The sequence below is a fragment of the Embiotoca jacksoni genome, unplaced genomic scaffold (genome assembly GCF_022577435.1).
Source record: "Embiotoca jacksoni isolate LCO1_2020_lvr unplaced genomic scaffold, fEmbJac1.0.p SCAF_51, whole genome shotgun sequence".
Taxonomy (NCBI): Eukaryota; Metazoa; Chordata; class Actinopteri; family Embiotocidae; genus Embiotoca; species Embiotoca jacksoni.
This window is the reverse complement of record NW_027185405.1, coordinates 995,563-1,022,659: the sequence shown is the minus strand read 5'-3', so window position 1 is coordinate 1,022,659 and position 27,097 is coordinate 995,563. Positions and strand designations below refer to the sequence as shown.

Here is a 27,097-nt window from a genome sequence, read left to right as displayed (position 1 = left end):
AACATGACGCGTGGAGGACTTGTGCAGAGTGCAGGGTCTGATCTGCTGGCCAAGGCTCTTTATTATAAATAATCCATGCAACAAGCGCCTGCTACACTTTGAATCGGACTTTTTTTTTTTAAAGAGGCTTTAGGCAGACTGGACTCCGCGTTTGGCCGCATTTTGTTCAGCCGCTGCTTCTTGTGAGCCATTTACGTGCAACTGTTTCATAAAAATATGGTTTCTTCGGCAAAATAAAACACGTTTCAGCGTGATTATTTGTATTCTGTTTGCGCTAAATAAACCCGAATGGAGAGCCACTTCATCTGAAGGAGAGGAACGGTAAACAAATGGGACTTACTCCGTGCGCAGAGCTCACCGCCAAGCCGACTGCTATCACCCAAATCCTGCCGGAGAAATAAACATTTGTTGCGTTAGTTTGTTTGTTCTCCACTTGTGGATCTGGCAGGTAAAAACTGCGCTGGAGTTGGACTCATAAGAAGCCCTCAGCCGCGACCAAGCGCTGCGCCAACATGCACAGCTGAACACCAAGTTTGGAAAAACTAATCAAGACTGTGTAAAATAAAAAATAAAATTAATAAAAAAAGCTAAAATGCTTACAGGAATTTCATTTTGATCCGACTGGCAGAGGGGGGAACCGCAGATCGAGACTCGATCCCCTTGTCTTCACCAGCAAGGCACTTCAAACGCGCTCATCGACGGCTCCAAAAAAACCCGTCATCTACCCGGAGAGACAGAGAGAGAGAGAGAGAGAGAGAGACAGAAAAGGCAGAGATAAAGTAGTCCCACCGACACACACACGACCCCTGATTTCCCCCCACACACATACACGCACACGCGGCTCCAAGCGTTAAAACACAACCGGTTCAAAAAGCTTCTTTGCGGGTGATTTCTTTCACAACAAAAATCGAGAGCTTATCCAACTCACCAAAGTTGCGGCGGTTCAAGTCGCTGCTGCGCTCTCCGGGCTGCTGCGCTTCAACTCAGCAGCGCACACCAGCAGAAGGGAGGAGGGGCCAACGACATGTCATTCATGCCTCCATACCTTTGGCTACAAACAGAGGATTTTGTACCCATGCAGACAGATCGAAGAGTTTTTGGTGCAGTAGAGGAGATACTTCAGTGAAGAGAAATCCAAGTTTGAATCCATGAAAAAACAAAGAGTAATAAAACCCAGAAATTATTCCACCGGACTTTTATGTCTTACAACGCTCAGTTTGAACTTTCTAGAAACATTTCTGAATGTCAAATTTCTTCCCCTGTGCATCCAAAATTTTAAGTTTAAATTGACCTCTTGACACTTTATGCAACATTTGCACCCAAATAATCAATATAATAATGCTGCTGATCCATATAATGATGTCAAATCTGCGATAACCTTAATTGAAGTTCCAGTTGTATGACATTTATGTGGCTTATCATATATTTACAATGAAGGTGATTCTAAAAAACGTCTTGAAGTCTCATACGGGATCATAATTGCCGAAATTTCCGCGCTGAGGGATAAATAAAGTCGTTTCTTCTCTTATTTGATCTCATTATTGTTCTGTGTTTTGTTTATTTTAAGTATGTGATGAAATTAAGAACGTGGTTTGAGCCACTCAGTCCTGATCTCCAGTCTAAACGTGCTGCACTGACTCGAGTTGCAAAGTCCTGTTTTAGCTCTTGAACGTTCTATTTTCAGTCCAACGTGACCTGACAGACTTCAACATCGTTTGTTGCAGCTTGTTAATTCATGAATGATGCTCCTGCTTGAGTTACGTCTCTCAGATACACAGAACTGTTCTCTTCTGTAGGAGTAACTCAGGGATCCTACCTGGGTCCCTTTTAGTTTTGCACTTTGTCTGTAATTTGGTTACACGTAGTCTGTTCTTATTGCTGCATGAATCACATATATTTCCAGTCCTCCCTCTACCCCTAAACTCAAAGTGGAAATAGTTCAACCTCAATGTCTCAAATCGGTCTTCAAAGAAAGCAGCACAACAAACGTGACGCCGTGATCCATGCTGGCATCCTACAAACAATCTCAATCTCTTAAATGTGTCAGGAATTCACAATATTTTTCATCTTATAAGGAAACATGTAGAGTTGTTTGGTCTTGTCTCCAGGTGACAAATGAAGAACTGGTTCAGAACAGCTACTAGCTGGTGTTTCATTGCAGTTTAAAATTCTTTTAGATCCCATATAATGTCAACGGGTGATGTCAACCAACGGTGACATCACCCGTTGGTTGAGTTCAGATATTGGCCGGCGCCATCTTACTGGTTCGGAGCGGTTTGGAGCCAGAAGTGACCATATTTAGAGGAGCTGGCGGTGGATCTGACTAGATCTGATTGGAACCCGACAATACTACGTCCCGCCCAACGATAGCGGAAACCTGACTGCACCACACACTTGTCAATCAAACCGATAAAAACACATCTTTTTGCAACTTATTTTCTAATTAATGACGGACTATTTTCAGATGAACGGCCCGAAAACTAATAAGGAGCGACTTTAGCTATCAACACCAAGATAACTTGCCAACAAACTGTATTGACTTCAAATTTCATGAGAGAAGTTGAATGGGAGTCTATGGAGCCGGAGGCTTTTTGGAGCCGACTTCTAGTGGCCCCCGGTGGTATTGCACTTAAGAGAACTAATGCATCGGCCTCGTAACCATACACACTCATAGGTTTAAGAACCCTATTGAACCGTGGACTCTATTGGCTTTGAAATGATAAGAATAGAATATAAACCCACAGAACAAAGAGCTAAGAAAGTTATATTAGATATGTAAGATAAGATATGATATATTCGATAATCACTTCTTGTCACTGAAATTACACGTTTCACAATTGAGTAAGAAACAAATCTGCATCTCAAATGTCACGTTCATGTGTATATTAGGACGTTTTTCTATAATATCGTCCTTGTAGTTTGATAAATAAGAAACGTTCCACCTGACTTCATATCAGCAGCTTCTGTGACTTCACCAATCAACTCAACAAGCCTCTTGCTCCACACTCCGTTTTTAAAAGAATGCACCAGTGAAATGATAAGAGACCGATGCACTTAATTCATAAAGAGTTGATTTCCCTCACCACCATTTTCTGCCAGCAGCATCCTTCTGTCAGGAGTCAAAAGTGAGAATGTGGCCTTTAATAATCTATCAGGAATGCAACGTGCCCGGGCCCATAGAACATTTCAGAAAAAGAAAAAAAAAAAGGTTTATGACAAACCTCTTTTTTTTTTTGTGCAGCCTCGGCGTTGGGTTGGGTTGGATAGGCCTATCCCTCCGCGAGGTCCTAACATAAATATAATATAAAAAACAAGTTGAGACAGGGGGGGACAAATTAGCCAACTGGACCGATACGAGGCACATTGATCATCTGTTTAGGACCAGATTTATTGCGCAAAGTGTATTTTAGGTGAGTTTTGTGTGTTGGTGGAGGTGCTCTGATATCAGTGCGCCGAAAGTAGATCCGGCTGGGCAGGTTCGCAAGTCGAGGAGAGAAAAAGTTAGAGAGGGACTGCAGAGGCGCACGGTGCCACGGCCAGGACCACTAGGAGCCTCTGCAAGCGCAACGACACGCCGAGACGAGTGTTTTTCTCACCATTTTCTCTCTTTCACTGCGAGCGAGTGTGCAGGGAGGGAGCAGGGCTATGACACGCGAGTAGACAGCCGAGTAGAGTTTGTCAGTGTTAAACTCAGGCGGACTCTTGTTTTATTCTCTTCCCCCCCTTCCCAAGATGAATAAAGACTTGAAGAGCCTGCGCCAGCTCGCCGTGCCGCTGCTCTTCCTCAGCCTGTGCGTCGCGGTGCAGCGATCCGACTCTGCGGTAAGTGCGTTTTCAACTTTTTTTTTTTTTCTGCAGGGGACTTTAGAAGCCCCGAGTTTTGAGGGCTTTCCCACGGCATGACGAAGCCCAGAGAGAGATAGACCTGCCGCTGTGACGGTGACGGTGCCGGGACTCCACCGGCTCTCCCCAGCAAGCCCGACCAAAGTTTATAAATAGAGAAGCTGCTTTATAACAAGTGCTTATCCATCGGCTCTAATAATAATCCGTCTCCCGTTTCCGTTTTGTTGTAATATACATAATAACCGTGTAATTAAATCAACTATACACCTTTGTGCCGGGCTTTTACGGCGTTTTGTTTTTTTACGGTGGGGATCCAGGAGCGCCTTCACGGGCTCTTGCTTTGTAGTTTGACGGGGAGATCGGACGGTAGTTTTCTGTCCTGCTTCCCCCCCTGTGCATCACATTTCTCCCTCCCTGTTCTCTCTGCGTGTTAACCTGCAGCGACATGCCAACTACGGCGCACTCTTTCCCCCCAGCACCCCCGCCTTCATCTGTCTCTGAAAGTCAAAAGATTCAGACTAAATGTGAGGGATCTGGGGTCTATAGGAGGAGCGCGGCGGCGGTGCAGCGCGCTCAATCCTCCTTTAAAAAACACATTCAACTATCAGCAACGATCCCGTGAGATATAACAGACTGCTGCACGTCTCAGAAAGGCAGGTTGGTTGTGCGTAATTTGGCGTCCTGATGATACGAGCAGAGTAAAATGTGGGTTTCGGGTCTATCAGGTGTATCTGACCTGCAGGTGTGTTTTAAGTTGACAGCAGCTGCTTTGTGACACATATTGGAGCATAAGCTGAATAAAATCGATGTTTATTGATTTCAGCATTAGATTCTGTGCAGCCAGGACCGTTGCCGGCTCTGTTATCTAAAGGTGAAATTTTTCCCTTTTTGGTCTTGAGATGTATTTAGAAGCAGGAGGGGTGTGTGTGTGTGTGTGTGTGTGTGTGTGTGTGTGTGTGTGTGTGTTTGTGTTTGTGCATACTCTACCTCTCCTCACCCTCTACATGTGTTTAAATCTCCTACTCCTCCCTCGGCTGCAGCTCTCTGGATATGTCGTCCCTGCGTGGATGTTAAAAGTTATCAATCAGTGCAAGTGTCTCAGCCTCATGTAATGTTCCAGCAGGCTCTGTGTGCGCTGAATATTTAACACGTCATTAATAATTCATGAGGGCCGTCCGGCATGCTGATGACCCCGCCCATACACCAGGCGTGTCCAACCAGGTCTGCTCTTCATCAAGTCTCATAATACAGCTCCGGGAGGAAGGAACTTTTTGTAGGTTTCTTATCAGGGCGGGAGATTTTTCTGCATCGCCACACTTTACAGATTATTAGTGAACCTTAAAACGATCAGGATGAGGTCTGAGTCAGAGTTGGAGAGGAAAACGAGTCAGCTCAAAGCTTACAAATTAATTAGAGAGGAAAACAAATTCAGGAATAACTTCTCCTGCTTTGCAAGAGATTGCTGCCTCGGCATAACACATTCAATCTGAAGAGAGTTTCCCTGCAGGTTGGGAACGATAATGTAGAAATAAACTGCTTGACACCCAACACACCAGTAGAATAAGACTCAATCTTTCTTGTCGTTCCTCTAAAAAGAAAAGAATCTGATAAAGGCATCGACTTGTTGAGCAGACCGGCTGTCATTGTTGCCGTGGAGATGTAAAGTTATAAGCCGCCGGGGAAAGGAGGGAGGGTTGACTTTGTGTTAAAGATTGTGGCCGACCTCATGGAGTGGATGCTGAGGAAGAGGAAGAGAAGGAAAACGGAGGGGGGAAAAAAAGCTTCTGGCAGCAGAAGTTTGGTCTTATAAAGTTTCAACCACTTCTCACTGCTTTTATCAGTGAGGGCATGTTGCTCAGAAAAAGTCAGGAAGTGGACCTCGAGTTGGAGGTTAACCCCCCCGCCCCCTAAAAAAAAAAAAAAAAGGTAGAGACACCGAGGATGTAAAGATGCAGTCTCTCACCACCGTCTGCATTTCCCCACATTGCCAGTATTCCCAGCGTTCACCGAGGCCCCCTGGTGGAGTGTGTATGACCTGGAGCTGTTTCATGGGATTCAACCTGCCGTCATCATCTCTGCCCACTAAAAGACACGAGACTCAGCAACAGGGGAAATAAATGTCGCTTCTTTTTAAAGTTCCGTCACTTTAATGAGTAATGTCAAACTCGCAGGATTGTCTTATTCAGTTTGTCATCTATAGGTTGTTATAAGAGGAGAGTCTTTTGTGTTTGTGTGTGTGTGTGTTGAGTATTAATTCTCTCCCAGATATGAATCTCCATTCAGTCAGGTGAGGGAGTTCAATGGTAATGTATACCTGGAGGTTTTCTCCTTTGAACCCGTCATGCCGCGCAAACCACAAACACACACTTAATTTGATGCGTGTTTTCCTGTGCACACACACACACACACACACACACACACACACACACACACACACAGACATACACACAGACATACATGCACACAACACACGCATGACTGCACACTCCCTCATGGGTTCCCTCACCTTTCACATGACCCGCAGCCCAGGTGGAGTCTGTGGAGGGGGATCTGTCTGCTCTGTGTGTCAGTTTAGTCAGTCATAACATCCTCATATTGCAGAGATAAATCTGGTGACACCAGCCGAACACAGCAGAGATTTCTTTTACCCGTTTTCTCTCGTATGTTTTTCTTTCAGGATTTTCTTCCTTTGTCTGCGTCTTTTCTTTTCCCGCCTCCGTCCATCTGTGAAATCTTTCCCTGAGTGAAGGGAAACACAGGAGCATCTCTGCATGACAATCAGTATCTCCAGGAAATCTTTCAAAACGCACGACGAATCGCCCATTCAACCAATCTTCTTGATATTTGTGAGATTTGCTTTTTGAAAAATCTTTTAAAATTCTCTCATAAGTGCTAGTTTCATTCATTCCTGCGGTTTTCAATGCAAAAATAGCCAATAGAAACACAGATTCACTGTAAACTTATTGCATCAAGTTTTTCTACAGCTGATCTGAATTTACCTTCAATTACACTAAATAAAATGTCATTTTCGCACCATTTAAAAACAAAAAAAAAGATGCAGCATATTTCTTTATGTTTGACCAGTGATCATAAAAACATCAGGAATGAGACCAACCGATACATCAGTAGATTATTTTCCTCTTTTTTCCAGTAGCTGTTTCTCTTTTTCTGACCCTCCAATCTTCTGTATCTCTTCTCTTCTCTATCTTTTCTAAAATCCAAATTCCATCTTTATCTCACCTGCCCAGAGAGAAGAGCTCCTTCAACAGGCAGCAGGGGGCAGATTCACACCGTACATACTGTATATATTTAAAGTATTACAGCGAGCTGTTTGCGTGTCCATTTGTGTCTTGTGTGTTTTTCTCCAGGCAGAACTCACACTGCGGTGTCAATGAGCTGCAGATGCCATTAAGATTAACAGGTGGACAAAAGTCAATGGGAGCTACTACCAAATGTTTAGAGAGCTAATTACCCCGATCCAGTACGTACACTCCCCCCTCCCCCTTTACTTTCTCACTGATCCTGTCTGTGAAGGGGGGTCGAAATAATAAGAAAGGTGCAATGAAGAGATCATTACATCACAGAAAATAGAGTCAAAGTGCCAGTAGGTGTAACAGCAGGTGTACAAATAGTAAGGACAGTAGTACTTGCAGTGGTAGAGCTGCAGCAGCAGCAGTTGTAGTAGTAGTAGTAGTTGATGTAGTAGTATTAATAGTACAAGTTTAACAAAAGGTTTATTATCTAATGAAGTTACAAATCTGATCAATAAATCTCCTGTCTTTATTTCTGCCTCCTCTTCCTCCTGAACTCTTCCTCGAAGGTGATAATTTCATTTCATCCCTTTGCAGCAGATATCTCTTCCTGTCACTTACACTCGAACCCCCACCCCCCCACCCCCCACCCCGGCCGCATTAAGAAGAAGGTAAACAGGGAATGTTTGTTACAGACCTCTTTTATTTACTCCATCGCTCACTGTTTGGTCTGCTGCGTTAAAGGTCAACCATTCCAGTCCGTCAATCAATCTGCATCACCACAAACCTGCTATTTATTTTATTACAACTTTGAAGATGATAACTAACCGGTAGATTTGGAAGATATTTGTTCATTTAACTTCTCCACTTCTGGTAAGGAGCATCACACAGAGGAGCTTTTTTTTCTTTGAAAAAAGCATCTAAAACCTACTAAACAATCTAAAAATAAGTAGCACCACCAACCGTAATACACACTTTGTTGTGATGCTTTTTCACCTCAATGTGGCTCATTTGAATCTTCTCCTGAACAAATCCGTATTTCAGGACTCTATAAAGGAACAAACTCTCTGCAAGATATGTGAAGCTGGTTGTAAGCTGCAGCCATGAGGGCGTCTCTATCTCCATCTCTAGCTATCTGATCCTGTTCATCATGTCTGGATCTTTCTCTACCGCGCCTTTTCTTTGATCTCTTCACACTTCCAACAGAAACAAGACAAAGATTTTCGTGGAAATGAAACTGGTCTCCGTAGATGCATACGTCTGAGATCGGAGGGACGTTGTGCCTTTAAGACGTTTGTGTGTGTTTCTGGAGGATTTGGTCGAAAGTTGGTGGAAAGATTGAGACTTTGGTCGTGGGATTAAATTTTGGTGTCGATCCAGATCTGGAATTTTAGTTTTAGTGTTTCGTTTTTGGCCGACCTGTTTTGTGTTCAAGTGCTGATGGGAAAGTCAGACGGGTAACTTGACACTTTACAACTTAATGGCATAAAATAAACTGAGGATTTGAGTATTGTTTAAAAAATAAAATAAAAAAAAAAAAAAACAGACAAAAGGGGCAAGTTTAGATTGTTAAATATGACATTCAGTTCCACTTCAGGGGCTTTTTGTCACAGAGGAAAGTTAAACGAGGAGCAAATAAGCCATTGCTGAGTTGTAGAACTATTAAAACGTGATGAAGTCTTGTTTTTTGCGTGTACTTTCGGTCACTTTTTTTCCCTTGTGTTTATAGTTTTGTAAGTAAAAGAGAACACCACTCTTTAACCACTGGTCAAACTTTGGCCGCTGAACGAGGACGGATCGACTTTTTTCCTGTTTCTGAGTTGTGTTCACTTGTAGTGTGTGTGTGTGTGTGTGTGTGTGTGTGTGTGTGGCTGCAATCCAGCCGGCTACCTGACAAGTCCACCTACACAGAGCAGTCACAAGACCCGCCGTCCCTCCTCACCGCCTTCTTTTTTTTCTTTCTTCTTCTGTTCTCCCGACCTCGTTTTCTGAAAGAACATCGTCCATGTCTTTCTTTTCTTCATTGTGCTTCATCTTTTATATTAGGAAAAGAGCATTTTCTTTCAACCCAAACGAAGCCCAGGGCGCCGCTCGGGAGGGCAAACCCAGCTGAGATGTATAGGAGGATGAGAAAAAATCTGTCAAAAGAAACGGACATAAAAAGCAATAAAGCTAAACTAAAGAAGAGCTATTGGGAGAAAAAGAAAAACAAGGGATCAAAAGAGTACATAAACACAGAAGATTGAGGAATGTGAGATTGAAAAGCATTCACGAAGGAACATTTATTGTTTTGCATTCTTTCTGAGAAGGAAGGGAGGCGACTTTTAATCTGTCTGAGATCAGCGGGTTATATATGTTTTTATCTACAGATGACTTTGTCTTCCTCTGTCTTCCTGACTCCGCAGCGTAGCTCGGTTTTACAGCTTATTAACAAATATTTGTGAAAACCATCTGACCTGAGCCGACTCGCCTCATCTTCACATCACTCAGCACCTGTTTATTACCGTCAGTGGTGCATCCTGTCTCCTGTTACGTCTTCTTCTGTGTCTTCTAACCCCGTCTCGTGTCTGTTGTTGGAAATTTACAGCGGAACGTAAAACACAAACTGAACTCACCTTGTTTCCAGCGTCTCGTCCTTTTTTTTTTTTCCTTTTCCCTTCAATGTCAGATCTGGCTGTCGAATAAAAATAACAGGTTTCAGTAAACACAAACTATCTGCCAAGAAACTTCAGGCGCTGATCTTCTTGCTTCTTACGTTGTGACAAGAACAGATTGCTCCAGTAAAGATGCAGCAATGTGGAGCGTTTATCTGCTCAGAGATGACATGAGGGGCCTCAAAGTGCACAAAGTAAAATGTTGCACACGAGAAATGAGGTGCAACAGTTCCTGAACATCAAATCTATTGAAAGGAATTCGGGAAAATGCGTTCTCTACGCTAAGAAATGTTCAATTTGTTAAGCCAACTGATTGACATGCCGACCTCAGCAATCTGCCTTCGCTGGTCAATACAAACCCTGAGCTTGTCGCTAGTATCCCCTCGGCTAGTCAATGAACACTTAAACATACGGTACGTCTCTTTATAACATGCAGGTGAGGTACACGTTGTTGCTTTCGGTTTAAAAATGTGAAGTAAAATGAGATGTGGATAGAAAGGTGAGAAGAAAGAACACAAATGACGAGTCCAGGACCGCCGGAGAGCATCCATGTTCCTAAGGTCATACATGTTCCAGGTTCCCAGGGTCCAAAGTTCCTATAAGTCCTAAGTCCCCTGTTTAACCCCAACTCTGCCCCCTCAACCCCGACGGGCCGTGTCATATGAAGCTAATACAAAGCTGAGGAACGTCTCTTCCAGGTTCCTGTTTCGTGCTCCACAGAGCTGCTCACGTGTTCTCTGTAATATGTCGAGTTAAAATCCAGTTTGTGATTTATCAACAAAAAGCATCACAATGGATACATAACGCATACAGATATTGATTGAACCTTTTATCGCCTCATTTACCGCCTCTTTTACACACACACACACACACACACACACACACACACACACACAAACACACACCTCAGTGCGCTTAACGTCTACGGCTCCTTGTGACCGAGCTGAATGAAGTCATCGGCGCTGCTTCAGAGGCAGGAAGGTGTTTTGACTGCTTCACAGACCGAAGCAGCGTGGCGTGGGAGGGCGTCTGCTTCTCTCTTCTTCTTGTTTTTCTCTCCCTCTCGCTGTTTTCTAAGAGCCGTTTCTCTCTCCCACACTCCTCCGAGCTGAGCACCTGTTTCTTTCATCACGCTGCCGAGGAGGGAACAAGGGTTTCCCCCGTCTGTGTGTTCCTTTACATATTTCAGAGTTCCTCAGGTACCGTCATTACCTTTCACATCCGGGTCCAGACGGAGCCATTTCAGAGTAGAAGGAGAAAATCGACACGTTGAATCTCCGTTGTCCGTTTCCCCCGGCGCGCATCTCGACTTTTTTTTATCTGTTTTGGTGTCCACCAACTAAAGACAGAAACATGAGGCTCTGAAGCAGCTAAATGCTCCTCTGTTTTGTAGGTAACTGTATCTGTTTGCAGTTTGGTGCTGAGTGGCTTCATTTTTAGAGCTTTTTTTTTTTTTTTAAACAAAAAAAACCCGCTTCCTTCTGTTGTTGGAGGTTTTAAAACCAAAACACTGAGCTGAAAGACACTACAATGCAATTGCAGAGGTGAGGGGAACTGCAGACCTGGTAATTATATATATATATAGACATGTATATTTAATTATAGGTTCGAGAAGCTTCAACCATAAAGGTGGCAGACTCACCATCTCTCTCTGCCTGCATCAAATCAGAGTCCCATCAGATCCTGATAACTTACACGATATGAACAGTGGTCACAAATACTGTTTGTACTTTACACAAAACTGTGTGCCCTGTGTGTGTGTGTGTGTGTGTGTGTGTGTGTGTGTGTGTGTGTGTGTGTGTGTGTGTGTGTGGACCAGTTTGAGTTCAGTGCTCACTGGGCTCGTTGAGGGTTCCTGCTCGTGTTTTAGGGTTGAGGTTAGAAGTAGTTTCCGGGTCGGGTCGGTGGTTTGGCTGCAACGGGACAGTTTGAGGCATCACGTCAATAAAGGGACATCACAAAGATAGAAGTATGTTCCTCAGGTGGAGCTTGGACTTGGTTAATCCCAGGTCAGTGTGCCGGCTGGTATGCAGCTAAGCCTTCAGAGAGAGAGAGTGTGTGTGTGTGTGTGTGTGTGTGTGTGTGTGTGTGTGTGTGTGTGCGTGCGTGCGCGTGAGCATTTTTCACATTGCTTAGTGACACAACAGAGGGAGGCAGGAGATAAAGTCACCTGCTTGTTTATGCTTATATTTTGTTAATAACTTCCTCCTCTTATCTCCTTCATGATTTAATACTTGATTTGGGATGTTTCTTCGGGGACAGTACTTTATTCAGTACATGTACTTTTCCTGGTTTCAGTTACTGTACTGGAGGGTTGAACATTACTGTTCAAAGAGATATTCCCTCATCTGGAGTATTGATGATGGCGGTGGGGAGCACAAATCATTTAGAAAGCATCCGTACTATACGTGTTCAGTTGGGTTTACATGTGATTGGAAAAATAGATTCATTCATGTTTTACCTTTAATTTAGTTATAAATCTGTATGTGATAAACAGAACACTTTGATGTAAGATTTGTGTCTCGTGCTTTTCCGCCTCCTTCCTTTGTATCATTATATATTATTATTATAGTAAATTATGATGTAAATTCTTATATAAAGCAGATAAATCTGTAGATGGAAGACTTTCTCTCTCCCTCCCGCTGCTTTTCAAATGCAACGTGTTGTCTTCAGCTTCAGACTCTCCACGCGTTCGTGTGTGTGTGTGTTTTCGTGCGCAGGACGGTGAGATGATGAATGTTTTGCTTTCCGTCTTCGATAAAGTTGCAATTCAGAATGAAATCTTAAATATGAAGACGAGATTTTTTTTGCTCTGTTCGTTCTGCGTGTCTCCGTGAGATTGCGTGTCTCGTGTGTTTGTGCGTGTCAATACTGACTGTTTGGAATTCCTGGTCTCCTCTGGACAAACAGTCCCCCGCCGGTCGGAACAACACATCTGTCACAGCACGGAGAGGAGAGAAAGAGGAGGAAGAGAAGGAAGAGGAGGAAGAGGAGAGAGGAATGAGAGATGCGGAGAGGAGGAGAAAGAATAAGGTCAAATAGAACATAAATAGGGTTTTTTGATAAAGAAAACATGATAAAGGCACAAAACAAGAACTATCAAAGTAGATTTAAAGTTTTGCAGCATAAAAAAAAGCTCAGTTTGAAACATATTGACACTTTTTGGTTTATTGGACAGTAAACATAGGCTAATTAATGTATTAAATATGAGTATTTAACATTTTAAAGCTGCTAAAATGACAGATATGGAGACGTGATACTGTTTAGCACAAACAATAAAACGTTTGTGTAGCGTTTCTTCTCTAAATCTTTCACTTTTTCTCCCTTTGGATGGACAACCAACCTGCAGCCGAACGACTGAACCGCTCCGCGACGCTCGCATGTTTCAGCCGCTGCGCTCAGATGCGTGTGTCCTCATTAGAAGCTGTTTAAGAGGAGTATGTTCAGGGAGAACCTGCTGTGGCCTGCCGCTTCACTAGATCAGATCAGAGACTCGGGGGGGCCTGGAGAAGCAAGAGAGAGCACGTTGAGGTCTGAGGAGCTGAGAGGGACTGCTGCTTAACACCACAATGGAAATCTAACCGTTATAAAACCCCCAAAAATCACAAGCAACATGTAGCTGCGATTCAAAGGTCCAAATTTCCTTTATAAATCCAACTTTTACTTGTTTATAAGTCAAGTTCAGCCCAGTACATGCATGTGGAATGATGGACCATTATTAAAGCATTAATGCTTTAATATTAAAGAAATACTAGGACTTTAATAAACCGGTCCCTAAAAAAGTAAATACGTTATTGTTTTGCTGCACTTTTGGCTCATGAATACCAAAAATTCTGTTCAATTCAAAGAAGCTGAGATGCTTTCCATCATTTTATCTGCAGGCCTTCCACTCATGTTACCGCCCTCATGTGGCGAAGGTGTGGAACTGCAGGCGAACAGGTAGACGCATCACCTGTCTGGTGTTGTTTTTTATAATTAGGACTATCAATTACGGCACATAATGATACTTTTCGAGAAATGTAATTGCCGTTACATTGTGCGAAATTTAGTCTACCGATAGCCTGCATGTGGGGCATTTAGGGAACATCGGTAAATTGTAACGCGGGACAGACAGGACATTGACAGAGCAAACATTTAGGACCATAAAACATGTTAAACTACACTGAATACGGGTAAAAGCAGGTTAACGAGTGCAGATGTCTGAGCCGTTAATCCCACCGTCCTATCAGATGAGCTACATTCCCACAGATACGTTATCAGGTGTTTTGTCTACAGCGGCGACTCCTGGCTAAATATTAAGATTAAGCTGCAGCTCCACCAAACAACGATGTACCTCCAGCCGGCAGGTTCTCCACATTCGGTTTATGAGAAGCGCGGAGGAACTCGCTGCTGGTTTACACAGATGTCTAAACATTGTAACACTCACACACCCACTGTTTGATGTAAATATTTTCTTTTGATTAGCTTAGATTGACATTTTTGACTCGGATAGTTTGGCAGAAAACATCTCTGAACAGCAAAACAATGAATGGATGTAGATTCATTGAGGAGGAAGAGAAGGGCGGAGCTGCAGTTGTATATTCAACAGATGCAGATTGAGACCAAACAGCTGCTACGTTTTTTCTTTTTTGTATTTACAGTTTCTGGTTTTTCAGTTTTTGTGTCGGCTCCGTGACCAAATCCTGCAGCCATGGTTTCATCCAACTCATTTAACATTTAGCTTTTTACTTCTATCACCCATTTTCCTCCTCCTCCTCTCTATCCCCAGGCAACACATATCCAGGTATTCAGCTGGCATGCTGCCCTACCCCTCTCTAATTTCTTGTTGCCCGTAGCTACATCGCAGCGTGCCACGTGGTGATGTATGTGGAGCACTGAAGAGAGAAGGCAGGGCGTGTTTCAACCTGTGCTATAAAGGACCGGGCCGGGCCGGGCTGAGATGCGGTGGGGTGGGGTGGGGTGGGGTGGGGTGAGGTGAGGTGAGGTGGGGCACCTGGATACAGTTCAGAAGGGGAGAGTGGAATCAAAGTTATTTTCTGTCACTACAAATTACAGATGTCCCCCAAACGCAAGCTATCGGTCGACACGAACAGTTTATCAACGTTCCCAAAAAGCCTCACGTGCAGGATATCGGTAGACGCAAGCTGAGGTGGCTGCACACAGAGAGAGACGCCTCCAGTCCTCCAATCAGCTGCTGCAGCACGCACAACTCAGATGGAGAACGTTTGAGAGAGAAGGAAATGTTGCTTTCGATTGGACCTGTGCTGCAGCTGAACGATCACCGAAGTGTCTCTGAACGAGACCCTCAAACCTCCGTCTGCTCAGGCAGAAACATCCGACTCATCGTCACGTGTTTGGTTCACGGTTCAGTAAGAGTTGAAGAAAAATGCGACGAGAGATAAAAGAACACAAAAGAAGGGTGAGGTGTGTTTTTACAGATGTGCGCTAGCAGCGGAGGAGAGCTTGTGTGTGTGTGTTTGTTTATGTGTCACTAAGTGATCTCTGCAGGCTGCTGCTGGTTGGTGGCTGATTGAATGGACTTAAAAAATTATATATTTTACTAACAGGGGCTTTAAACAGGTGTGATTTGCTTAATTTATTGCCCTGATAAAGTTGGATTTGCGTGCTAAAACAACGCATATGCAGCTAAAATTCCCTCTGATCCTCTTTTGCGCAACAATTCTAAAATAAAACTTCTCATCAGCATCTTAAATCCGAGTCACGCGAAGAGGAAAAATCTGAAATGAGACAAGTCGAGCTGCAACTTGACCAACCAGAAGACATACTTTCCTTTAAAAACAGTACTTCAGCTGTAAACAGGTGAAATAATAAGTTGTGTCATCCAGATGTGACGTGCAGTAAAGAATACACCGAGCTGCTCCTACACGGTGTGAGCGAGGTCTGAAGAGGGTGGTCAAGCTGCCCTGCAGGTATCTCTCAGTGGGAGGTCGCAGGGGTCAACATTCATTAGACCAAGTGAAAGGAGAAGGGAGGAATGAAAATTGCGGGCAGAATTCCTGGGAATATCAATGCACGTGTGTGTGTGTGTGTGTTAGATGTGGGATTTGGTGGGGGGGGGGGGGGTCTTCCCCTTCCTGAAGAGCCCGTGAGTGAAAACACACACGGTGGGTTTTTTTTGGTGGAAGTGAAAATATTTGGTTTTGGTCGTCAGCACCTTGAAGCAGTCAAAGTCCAGCCGCGATGAAAGGGATCAACGGCGTGACGCGGCGGCTCGGAGCCGGGAGTGCCACCCTCCTCACACTCAGGCACGCACAAGGGCACCACATGGACTCCAACACGCACGTCTGCCGAGTCGGGGGGAAAAAAAGAAAATCAGTCTGTCCGCCCAAACTCCAGAAAAGTATCCTGATTATTTGCTTTATATGTGAAGTCTAAAGCAGGTAGCAAACACCAGATCACAAACTGACCGCTCGCATGCTGACTGATCTAAAAAGTAGGAGAGAGCAAAAACACTCTTCGATAATCGCTCTGAATTATTAATTTGATGTTATTATGGCACACCCAAAACGTAGACGCACACATAAAGGGAAGGAGAGACCCACTTGTGTCGTAAACTCAGGCTCAACAAATGGCGTCCAACTTCTCCAAGTCTGACCTCGGACACATCGAAGGAGAAGCATGTCTGTCGCTTCACAGCCGTCCAACATCAAACTCCGTTGATTATTGATCGTTGGATCACTCTACCGACAGAGGAACACCGATCAATTCAAATATCACAACTTGTCCCTACTTTAAAGAACATTTACATGAGTAATATTCATAAAATGTTCTGTCAGTAACCAAATGAAAGGGCAGATCAGACAGCTATTCGATACTGATATTGCAAAGCCTGACTGAGAGGACGCAACCACGTATTTACTAGCATGCAATCCGATGACTGTATCTGGACTTTCTTCTCATACGAGGCAAATGAAGTGTGAGTGAGGATGTCTTCAAACTCGCACGCCAACGAGCTGTGACATACGTGGTCCAAATATGACAGTATTCCTTAAAGCCGAGGATCGTCACGACAAAACATATTTCTAACATGAACGCATGCGAGCAGTCGCTCTCTCGTTTCTAATGTGCCGATAGATCAGAATGAATCGAGATCGACGATTAAACAACGTTTAGAAATGTCTTTCTCTTTGGAGCCGGCGTGTTTCAACGCGTTAGAAAAGACAAGTTGTGATGTTGTGGTCGAATCGGGTTTTCTTTTTTTGTTTTCTTTCTTTCTCGGGTTGAATTAAAGTCGTTCAGAAAGAAGGAAACGCTCTTTCTGCTCCCTCCAGCTGTGTTTGTGTGTGTTCCTCCACCGCGTGAATGCATACGCTGTGTGTGTGTCTTTGTATCTATCCATGCGTGTGTGTGTGTGTGTGTGTGTGTGTGTGTGTGTGTGTGTGTGTGTGTGTGTGTGTGTGTGTACGTCGGGACAGTGTCTATACGTGTCTAATCATCAGTCTTTGATGAGCTGGGGAATTCCAGTCTCGCCAGTCTAATCCTCGGGTACATGCCTTCCGCTCCGCTCCGCCCCCCTCCAACCCACCCACCCACCCCCTCCCCCCACCCCTCCTTCTCCTCTTCCTCACCTGGATCACCTCTGCATCACCTTGTTCACACCTCTTTTTTTTTTTTTTTAGCCAGGTTTGTTTTTGTATTCAAAATTGTTCAATTATTTTGCTCATTAAATTTAGGTAGAGTATATAGTTGTAATTCTGCAGCAGATTTGTGGCTGAAAACCATAAAAATCAACACGACATGACGTTAATTTCAGATACTTTGTGGTCAGTTTATTCCTAATTTTTTTTATTTTATTTGAGGGCTGCAAATAACAAGTATTTTCATTATCGATGAACTTGTCCATTATATTCTCGATTATTCCATGAGCTGTTTGGTCTTTAGTCAGAAAATGGTCATAAATATAAACCAGTGTTTCCCAAAGCAAAATGCACGGCTTAAAATATCCTTTTTTTTGTCAAAACCAAAGGATAGTCAGTGTATTATCATTGGAAATATTTACAACAATAGTCATCATACCTTGTTGATTTTTTTTGTAATTTATTGACTATTTAAATACTGGAAAATTATGGCCCAGGCCAAAAGCTACAGTACAGATTTGTCATCGTTTCAGTAATTAAAAAGAAATCAGTAATTGAAAGAATCTCTGATAAATGATGGTAAATTATTCCACTAAATAGCTTCCTCAAAGTATTACATCCTTCCACATCAACAGCCACCTGCCTGGTGCATATTCAGGTTGGCGTGATGAAAAAAGTGGGATGGAAAGGGCGGAGAGAGTGAGAGTTAAAAGAGAGAGGCAGCGCGACACAAACATGGGTAGAGTAGAGCAAATATCTGCAGCTCACTGACCTTTCTAAGTGGATTACATGCCCCGTCAGTGCTGCGGAGTTAAAGGAGAGAGAGGGCGCAAACAGCATGGAGAGAAAAAAAAAAGAGAGAGATGATTATTAATGCTGTGTTTTTTAACCCAAACTCCTTTCAGCTCGGCCCAATCTTTATTTTTAGCCCCCAAACAAACAGAGGAGTCAGCCTGACCTCTCTGCAGTGATTTGAATATATTCCTGCCAGTTTAGCTGCTTGTAAACACTGAATTGTGAACATGGATGTGTTATACTGGAAACAAAGATGGGAACTAATCACTTGAATGAAACTTGCCCTCCTGGTGCAAAGAGAGTCAAAGAGAGTCTGCTGACTTCCGGATTTGCTTCCGTTTTGTGGCCCTGTGCTCATGAGCATTATGTCACGCCTAGAAAACATACTTTTCTACGTTCTGGGAAAGTTTTACAAATACAAAACCCTCACAAAATTCATAATAGAAAGAGTAAAAACCGACCTTCTTTGTAGTCCACAGTTTTACAGATGTCTCTTTTATAATGGTTGTCTTGGGACTTTTTTTTCCCTGTTGCAATACCGCAGGGCAAATTAGCAGCTCTCTTGATAAATGGTTATCTGGGATGTTTTGCTGAAACGAGAAGCTGCGGTTGACTTCCTTGTTTACACTGTTGAAAGCTTTCTGATTGGACGCTGCCATTGATGTTACTTGAGTACAGGCTTCACAAATGTTTGACAGGTGACACCCCATTTACACACTCAAGTTTGAAACTAGTAATTAATGAAGGACTTGACACATAAACTGAGTATGAAAACAGACGTAGCCTCTGTGATGCCACCTACAGGTTTCCTCAAAAGCAGTTTTGAAGCTCAGCTCGGAGTGGATTTGGTGGTCGCCATCTTGGCTGTGCTTGACTTTGCTTTACTGCAAACCTGCAAGCAGCTCTCCAACTGTGACAACACCCACTTTTAATTATACATAACGTTAATCCTCTTTACAATTTAAATCGTACATTTGTCACGAACAGGAAATTAGATATAGAGACAAACTATTTTCAGCACCAGGCTGTAAACATTGATTTTGGAGTCAGCCTCTAGTGGCCATTAAAGGAACCACCGTTTTGTAGCTTCATTTTTCCACCCCGGAGGGTTGTTGCTGCTTGGCATAAACCCAGCGATGGATTTGAGCTAAGGTGTCCATTTAAGCTCTGAATGCACAGAGTGACAGCAACAGTTTAAGATGGAAATCTTTTAGAGAGCATCTTTTTAATATCCTGCGAGTTCTGTCATGTTTCTCTGGATGAATAGGAGCGAAAGAAAAGAAAAGAACGATGAGCGCAGAGACGACAGGGAAAAAAAAACAGATGGAGAGGAGAGAGGTGAGCTGCAGGCCTGGGCGTGGGAGAGCAGACCGCATTGAGCTGAAGCAGACCAGAGACTAATGTGGAGATCCAGGGCTTGTGAAAACACCTCCACACACACACAACACACACACTTGACTACCCATGTGCAGATGTATTCAGGCATGTGTGTGTCTGCCGGTAACCCCCCCCCCCCCCCCTTTTGATATTGTCAAAAACATCAATAAGTCTCCTTCCGATGAACTAATCGATTTATTTCAGAGCCAAACTGAGCTGGAAAAGCAGATTTTATTGAGAGGAGAAAAGACTTCTGGCTAAATTTAAAATGAAGGACTGTATCCCAACAGATGCCAAACATACAAATATGGATTAATAATTCCTTTATGCGGGGTGAGTTCATTTTTTTAATCACCGTTATTGCACATCTAGTACATGCAGTATTGTAATAATGTGACACTATCTGAATGTCTGGAAGATATATTATATTTTGAACCTAAATATAGAGACCGATTATTATTATTTATTTTTTTACACAGGTTTTTGTAGTGTTGACGGTGTACATGCACAAAGTCAAAGGAAGTGTAACTATGTTGTCAGTGAGAGTGCGGAGAGGCCTGCAGGGAACCTGATCTTCAACCCGCAAAGTGCTGAAACGCAAATAAAGACATCCACTGCAACTCAATACGTGCACATAAAAGTGTTGGCATGTACGACCGCAAACGCTGACTCACAAACCGATGACACAAAGTCGACCGGCAGACACACCTGGTACAGATGTGAGCAGCTGTTTTTTCCTCCCGCTGATTACTGGGGACTGTTGCTGTTGTATTAAAGAGGTCACGTGATGTGTGGAGCTCACTGGGATTAATAGGAGGAAATGACATCATTACCCCATTAGGGGCTGCAGCTAATTATTTTCACTTTGTTTTGTCATTGACCATATCGAGCATAAATGTGATGATTTGCCACTTTTTTTTTTTTTACATTGATTGGTGATTTTAATTGATCAAATAATTTAGAAAATAATTGGCAACTTAATCCATAAAGAAAATAAGTGTTTGTTCCAAGTATTTTGAGCTGCTCCAGCGGTGCTCGGTTGGTATTATATGTGTCATTGCTCTCATTTAATTCAGTGTTTTTTGCTTCATTCATTCAGTCGTGACGAGTTTCTGACTTCATTTTTAAGCCCCATAGCAATCTGCTGTATAATATTGGCTTATTTATTGACTGCTTTACACCAGTTATCCTGATTCTGAATGAGATCTGATCCGGAGTGTATATTCAGCTCATTAAGTCCTCTCTCAACAATTTAATTAATCAACAGAAAAGCAATCGATTAGTATTTTCTGAAAGCACCCAATCAATTTTCTGCTATTTTTTTTCTGCTAGCACTAGAAACTGAATATTTTGAGTTTGAGACAGTCAGTCAGTCAAACAAATGAGGACATTTTCGGTGAAACTGTGAGGAGCCATCTTCATCTTACACTTAATGATTGATTAATCAAGATAAAAACACTCTCTTCTGTGCCAATAAAACAGTAGCAGCATGAAAACCGTCACATTACATGACATTTCATTTAGCTGACGCTTTTGTCCAAAGCGACTTACAATAAGTTCATTTCAACCATGAGGGTACAAAACCCAGAACAACAGGAGTCAAGAAAATACAATTTCTTCCAGAAAGCCAAACTACAAAGTTCTCTCAGTAAGTGCCATTTTAAGCTACTAAAGTTCTGCTGTTCAAGATAAAGTCTGAAGAGGTGTGTTTTTAGTTTGCGACAGAAGATGTACAGACTTTCTGCTGTCCTGATGTCGTTGGGGAGCTCATTCCTCCATTTAGGAGCCAGGACAGCAAACAGTAGTGATTTTGTAGAGTGTTTAGCTCAGTGAGGAGCAACAAGCCGATTGGTAGAAGCAGAGGGGAGGGAGCGGGCTGGGGTGTAAGGTTGGACCATGTCCTGGATGTAGACCGGACCCGATCTGTTCACAGCGCAGTATGCAAGTACCAATGTTTGGAAACGGATGCGGGCGGCTACTGGTAACCAGTGGAGGAGGAGGAGGAGGAGGAGCGGAGTAGTGGGAGTAGTGTGTCACCACAATCACAGACACACAGTAGGTTTGGCCGACAGAAGAATGCTGACTTGTCAGTCTGCCTGTCTCTCTCTCTCTCTCTCTCTCTCTCTCTCTCTCTGTCTCTCACAACCTGACTGCCTGGCATGCGTGCAATTGATGCCCGTCTGGCATTCACCGTGTCAACAAGCATGGGAAAAGTTCATCAGCAGCTTGGCACTCCCACTCGCTCATCTGTCCGTCCACTCCTCCCTCCCTCCCTTTCTTCCTTCCTTCGACCCTCTTCTCCACCGTTATCTCAAACTGAAAAAGGACGATCAGTACTTCCCACAAGCTATTGGGTCATTTGTTTTGTGAGAAGTGGTGCATTTTGGGAGATAAACGCTGTTTTTCGTTGAGATTAGCGTGCTGTTTGGTCTTCACTGACCTTGTCATCTTGTCATCAAACAAACGTGCAGGAGAATCCGCTGACTTCAGGGTCTGTGGGAAGAAATGCTGCCCGTGCGTGTAGTAGTGATGATGATGGAGTGCCCTCTAGTGGCAGGATTGGAGCTTCAACCCAAAACATGCAGAAAAAAAAAGATGAACAGTCTTATTAGGAGGCTGAACATGTAAATGAAGATAAATTCTCACAATTAAAAATATTTTTCAGACAAAAAAAACAACAACCATGGGTTCTTATTTGTAAGACTCTTGTTAACATGTCCAAGCAGTCATGGAGGCAAATAAGCAGATCAGGAAGGTTCAGATGAAGCTTCATTTATTTTTGCATTAAACCACCACACCCAAGGTTCACCATCACCTACCAGCCCCCACCAGTCTCCTACACAAACCAACTGAGCTCCTTATATACACCTTCTCACTCTAATTAGTCCAGACATACCATCTACAGGTAAGTATATATATCATCAATATATGTACAATAAATATTTACACGATTTCACCAACCCAAAGATATCAATCACAATCTAAAATGATTACAGTCCCTATAGAGTAAATTATCAATACCTAATTTATCTAAATAAACAGAGCAACACATATCTCTACTTCCCCTCTACCCACTTCCTGTGGTTGGTTCTTCCTGGAACTATAAATGTGTGCTCGAGCCCCGGGGGAGCTGTTTTGCCTGAACACCTCGGAAAGAGGAAACAGGCAGAGGTGAGTTGTTGCAATATTTAAACTAACTTTTATCTTTAGCTTGGCAATATATATAATTAGACGTTATTACAATCAGTCTGTTCAATCAGTCTCTCACTGCACTTTTCTATTTGTTTGTTCCCAGGGAGAACAAAAGGAACCACTCAGCGTCCCGGCCATGGACATGGCTCCCAGCATCCACCGTCCAACAATAAATATATTTAATGAAATTGTGTGGTCTCTCTTTGGTATCTGTATCACACCACATCTCCTGAATACTGTCTGCAGCAGAGGTACCGGCGGTGCGTCGTTACACCTCTAAAAGTGGTGTTTTTAGGTATCTTTTGGATTTTTTTTTTTTTTTTATGGCATATGAGGTGACAGGAAATGAGGAAGATGTGTGAATACATGGTTGACACCTAAACCCGGAGGGCACCAAAGTGTTTTTGAGTGTTTCATTCTCATCGTGTGATATACCCATGTAGTGGAAACTGTCTCGGTTTTGCCCGTGACTGTTGGTATTTAATGTCACTGAGGTTTTCATGGTGGAATAAAGTATGTCCTCCTCTTGTTCTTTTCCCTCCTAGGTTATGTGGGAATTGTTGAATTGTTGGGTTTCTCTGTTCTGCTGTAAAGGACTTTAATGTGTTAAGTGCCATGAAATAACCTGCGTTGTGATTTGGCGCTATATAAATAAAATTGAATTGAATTCTTTTCGACAGGCTTGCCATGGATGTGTCGGCTCCAAATGTGACTGCAGTGGAGTAAAAGGAACCAAGGTAGGCAAAATACACACACACGTATACAATATACAATATTCTAGTGTTGAAGTCAATAACACCTGAACCGTGTCCAGGTATTCTACTTGTGAAAGTGCAGCAAAGTCAAACCTGGACTGAATTCTCCGAGACAGGCTAAACAATCATTAAAACAACAGTTTCTGATTTATTTATTTTTTATTATTATTATTTTTTACATCTACTCCACATCAGACATGGTCCAGATCTGAATCCGCCATACTACAACTTAACATGTGGACTTGTACAATAAAATGCAGTGTATTGTAGCTTTTTGTGAGTCCCTTTATTGCATTTTCACAAATAGTGTCACAGATTGAAAGTGGGATACAGACAGAGTAACTGTCTGAAGGGCTTTTAGAGCATTAAGGGGTGCAGAATCGGTAGTTTCGAGCTGTTCCCTTAACTTCCCCCTCAAGTCGGAGGCTGATTTCAGGGCTGCAGGCGGTCTGTCTGCTCGTACCGCTCTCCAGGTCATTATGAGAACTAAAGCTTGTACACTAACTTGAAGGCTGCTTGAAGCTGGAACTAGGACCTTGAAATATACAGCAAGTACATACGGAGCTAATATGTTTATATAATATTCACCAAATCTCTTCCGTTGAGGGCGAAGAGTATTTTTTTTTTACGCTCTTCTGCAGATAAACTCTCCGTTTTGGCTAAAGACCGTGTAAATACATTATGTATGTGTGAAATGAGTTGCAGAAAGCGTGTACAAAGTTTGAAAACTTCATTTGTTTTATATTCCGCTTCCTCACCTGTGTGACGTTCCTCCGCTCGCGAGCGTGGTGTGACGTCATCACGTCCAGTCTGCGAGTGTGCGTCACCGCCAAGCTGACAGTCAGGCCGAAAAACGACATAAAATAAACGGCATTTTAACTACTTTTGTCGCCTATTCCTCCGCATATCATATGAATTATTGTTTGAATTCGATTTTCTTGCCACCTCCATCAACTCTCAGCTGTCAATCACGTCTCCAACATTGTGTCTACAAGTGTCCAAATACTTTTGAACACTTGCAGTTTGCACTACTGGTGTTAAAAGTTTTTCTCAGCTACACATTTATTCTGTATTGACTTAATCCCGCTCCAATTAAAGCTGATTGTTTTCACTTTAATGTTGTATCCACCCTTTTATTTCAAAGTGAATGTGCTGAAGCAAAGAGCCTGAGGAACACAAAAATATATAACTGTCCAAATACTTATGATTTGGACTGTATGTGGATGAAAACTTAAATGTATGCGTTATTATTATATGTAAAAGACTATTGCATTAAATGTTTCTGTGTTTGTATGGTTGTGTGCAGGGTGAAAGGGGTTTCCCAGGTCTCACCGGCCAGCCAGGAGTTCCAGGGTTCCCCGGACCTGAGGGGCCGATCGGACCCAGAGGAGAGAAGGTGGGTCGGGGTCGGTTTACCAGAAGGGCATGGAGGAACCTAGTTGTATATCAGGAAGAGGGAATACACAGTATTTTGGGTTAGAATGAGGAAAGACTTTCACATTCGTAGATCTAATATAGATCGTAGAACTAATAGGCTGCGTTCTGGACCGTGTTGTGATCGTTTTTTCAGCTCGTTGTTAATCATGTCATCCGTTTTCATGTCGTTCTCCCTCTCAGGGAAGTGATGGACCTCATGGACTAGGTGGCCCAAAAGGAATCAGAGTAAGTACATCTCTTCTTCTTTTTTTTTCTCTCCCTCCTCATATCAACAGCAGCATTACACCTCGCTTCAGAGGCTTTTAGAGGCCTTATCGCACTGAGAAATTAAAAAACAGATCAACATACCACACTGCTATATTGGTCATTTTTAAATTCAAATGATATGATTTAGAAATATTGAAAAATGTGGTTAAATTTCACGTAACAGGATGAATGAGTCAAAGGTCTACCAGCACCAAATGATCTTTGGTTGCAGTACATCAACTGACCAGCAGGTGTCCTCATTTCACCTTATTTCAAACATCCTGTGAGATCAGGAGGAAAGTTTGATCTGGATTCTCTGTTTTAATGACTCACTTTTACTCTAACAGGGGCCTCCTGGTTTGCCAGGATTTCCAGGAACACCAGGACTTCCAGTGAGTTTTCAAAACTCTCTCTAAAATAATTCCCACTTTGCCAAAATTGGGTGGTTTGTGTGATGCAACTTCCTGTTTCCTTCCTGTTTCCTTCCTGTTTATCAGGGTCTGCCAGGGCAGGACGGTCCTCCAGGCCCGAGAGGAGTGCCGGGCTGTAACGGCACAAAGGTATGTGATGAAAAAGTCTTTCAGGAAATATAAAAAAGCTGATCTGAACAGTAACGCTCGCCACCTGATGGCCCTTCCTGCAGCTTTCTCTGCTTCTAAAGTCAAGAATGAACTTTCGCGCTCATCTTTCATGGGCTGTCGTCTTCCTTCTTCTTCTTCCTCTCTGCAGGGTGATAGAGGTTTCCCAGGAACTTCAGGAATCCCTGGGTTGCAGGGACTCTCGGTGAGTCACAGAGGAAGGAACTTTCTAAGACAATAATTAGTGTCCTCTCTGATTCTCTTTCTTTAAACTGGTCTTTCTTTTCCTGTTCTTCAGGGTCCACCCGGTCTGCCAGGACCAAAGGTAAGTGAAATGTTAAACAATGAAGAATCACCGCACTCACTGATCTCCAAACGGTGTGTTCAAATGAGCAAAATCAGCCACAAGTAGAATTCAACTAGTTGGACTTCAAAATGAACCGTTTTTATGTGTTTCTATTTACAGATTTCATTAACGCAAACATTTTTTGGGCTAATTTCCCTTCTTAGTCTAAAAATCTGGTGTCATGGCAAAGCATGTAATACCCCCACCAGTCCACCAGAGGGCAGCGTTTCAGTGTCAGCCTTACCTCAAGAAACGTGGTTTTGAACAACAGAAGCATTTGGAAAAGCACATTTGAAACACTACAGCAGATAATAAACAAATAACACCTAAAAAAAAAAAAAAAAAAAAAAAAAAAAAAAGCCAAAACTTGCTGAAGAAGGGAAAAATGATTTATTTCATTTGAGGCTCTCAGCAATAATTCGGCTCTAGGTGCAGCCCTAAATGGCTTCAGTGCTGCACCCTTATAACGGGATAGAAAACCCTGCGACTGTAAGGACACTTTGATGTCTGACCGTTTCCTCTGGATGTGTTTCTTCTTGTCCTCAGGGAGACCCCGGCGATGTGATCTCCACCAACCGTTTTGGAGAGAAAGGAACCGTTGGATTGCCCGGACTGCCCGGAGCTTCTGTTAGTTGATTATTCTCTTCTTTTTTTTCTGCATTTTAAAACTTTTAAAAATGAACAAACTTTATTGTTAAACCCCATAAGAGATGCCAGAGGTTGTTTTTTTTTTTAAAAGACACCAGGTATGTCGGGTTGAACGTGTTTAAAATGAGTGTTTCACCCAGGGCTCACCTCGTTGAGCTTAAAACAAGAGCTGGAATATAAGCAGATACAGAAAATATGTTTCATATTGGGATGAATAAAATGATGATTTTTTTTTCTAGCAATTGACTAAAGGAGGAAATAAAAGGAGGAAACCTGAATGTTCAGGAGTCTAAATTAGATTATTTATATGTCAAATAATAGAAATACAGACAACTATGATCATTTTCCAGTGTGACTTCAGGTATCAGCAAACAGAC

At 42.8% G+C, this 27,097-nt stretch overlaps 2 protein-coding genes across 3 annotated transcripts in view; one reads left to right on the top strand and one right to left on the bottom strand.

Moving 5' to 3' along the window:
• col4a6 (collagen, type IV, alpha 6) overlaps window positions 1–972 on the bottom strand; it is a 106,302-nt gene extending 105,330 nt beyond the window's left edge. For both annotated transcript variants that reach the window (XM_069172271.1, XM_069172272.1), the window contains exons 1-3: window positions 929–972; window positions 601–721; window positions 341–386 (exon numbers count right to left, since the gene is read on the bottom strand). In XM_069172271.1, the coding sequence (XP_069028372.1) occupies window positions 341–386; window positions 601–611 (57 nt within the window). In that variant the 5' untranslated portion in view covers window positions 612–721; window positions 929–972. The remainder of the gene's footprint in view (window positions 1–340; window positions 387–600; window positions 722–928) is intronic.
• A 2,359-nt stretch (window positions 973–3,331) lies between these two features.
• The window catches only part of col4a5 (collagen, type IV, alpha 5 (Alport syndrome)), a 44,261-nt gene continuing 20,495 nt past the window's right edge, over window positions 3,332–27,097 (top strand). The window contains exons 1-9 of the mRNA XM_069172273.1: window positions 3,332–3,822; window positions 23,391–23,447; window positions 24,772–24,861; window positions 25,083–25,127; window positions 25,496–25,540; window positions 25,646–25,708; window positions 25,878–25,931; window positions 26,025–26,051; window positions 26,619–26,699. Coding sequence (XP_069028374.1) covers window positions 3,733–3,822; window positions 23,391–23,447; window positions 24,772–24,861; window positions 25,083–25,127; window positions 25,496–25,540; window positions 25,646–25,708; window positions 25,878–25,931; window positions 26,025–26,051; window positions 26,619–26,699 — 552 coding nt within the window. The 5' untranslated portion in view covers window positions 3,332–3,732. The remainder of the gene's footprint in view (window positions 3,823–23,390; window positions 23,448–24,771; window positions 24,862–25,082; window positions 25,128–25,495; window positions 25,541–25,645; window positions 25,709–25,877; window positions 25,932–26,024; window positions 26,052–26,618; window positions 26,700–27,097) is intronic.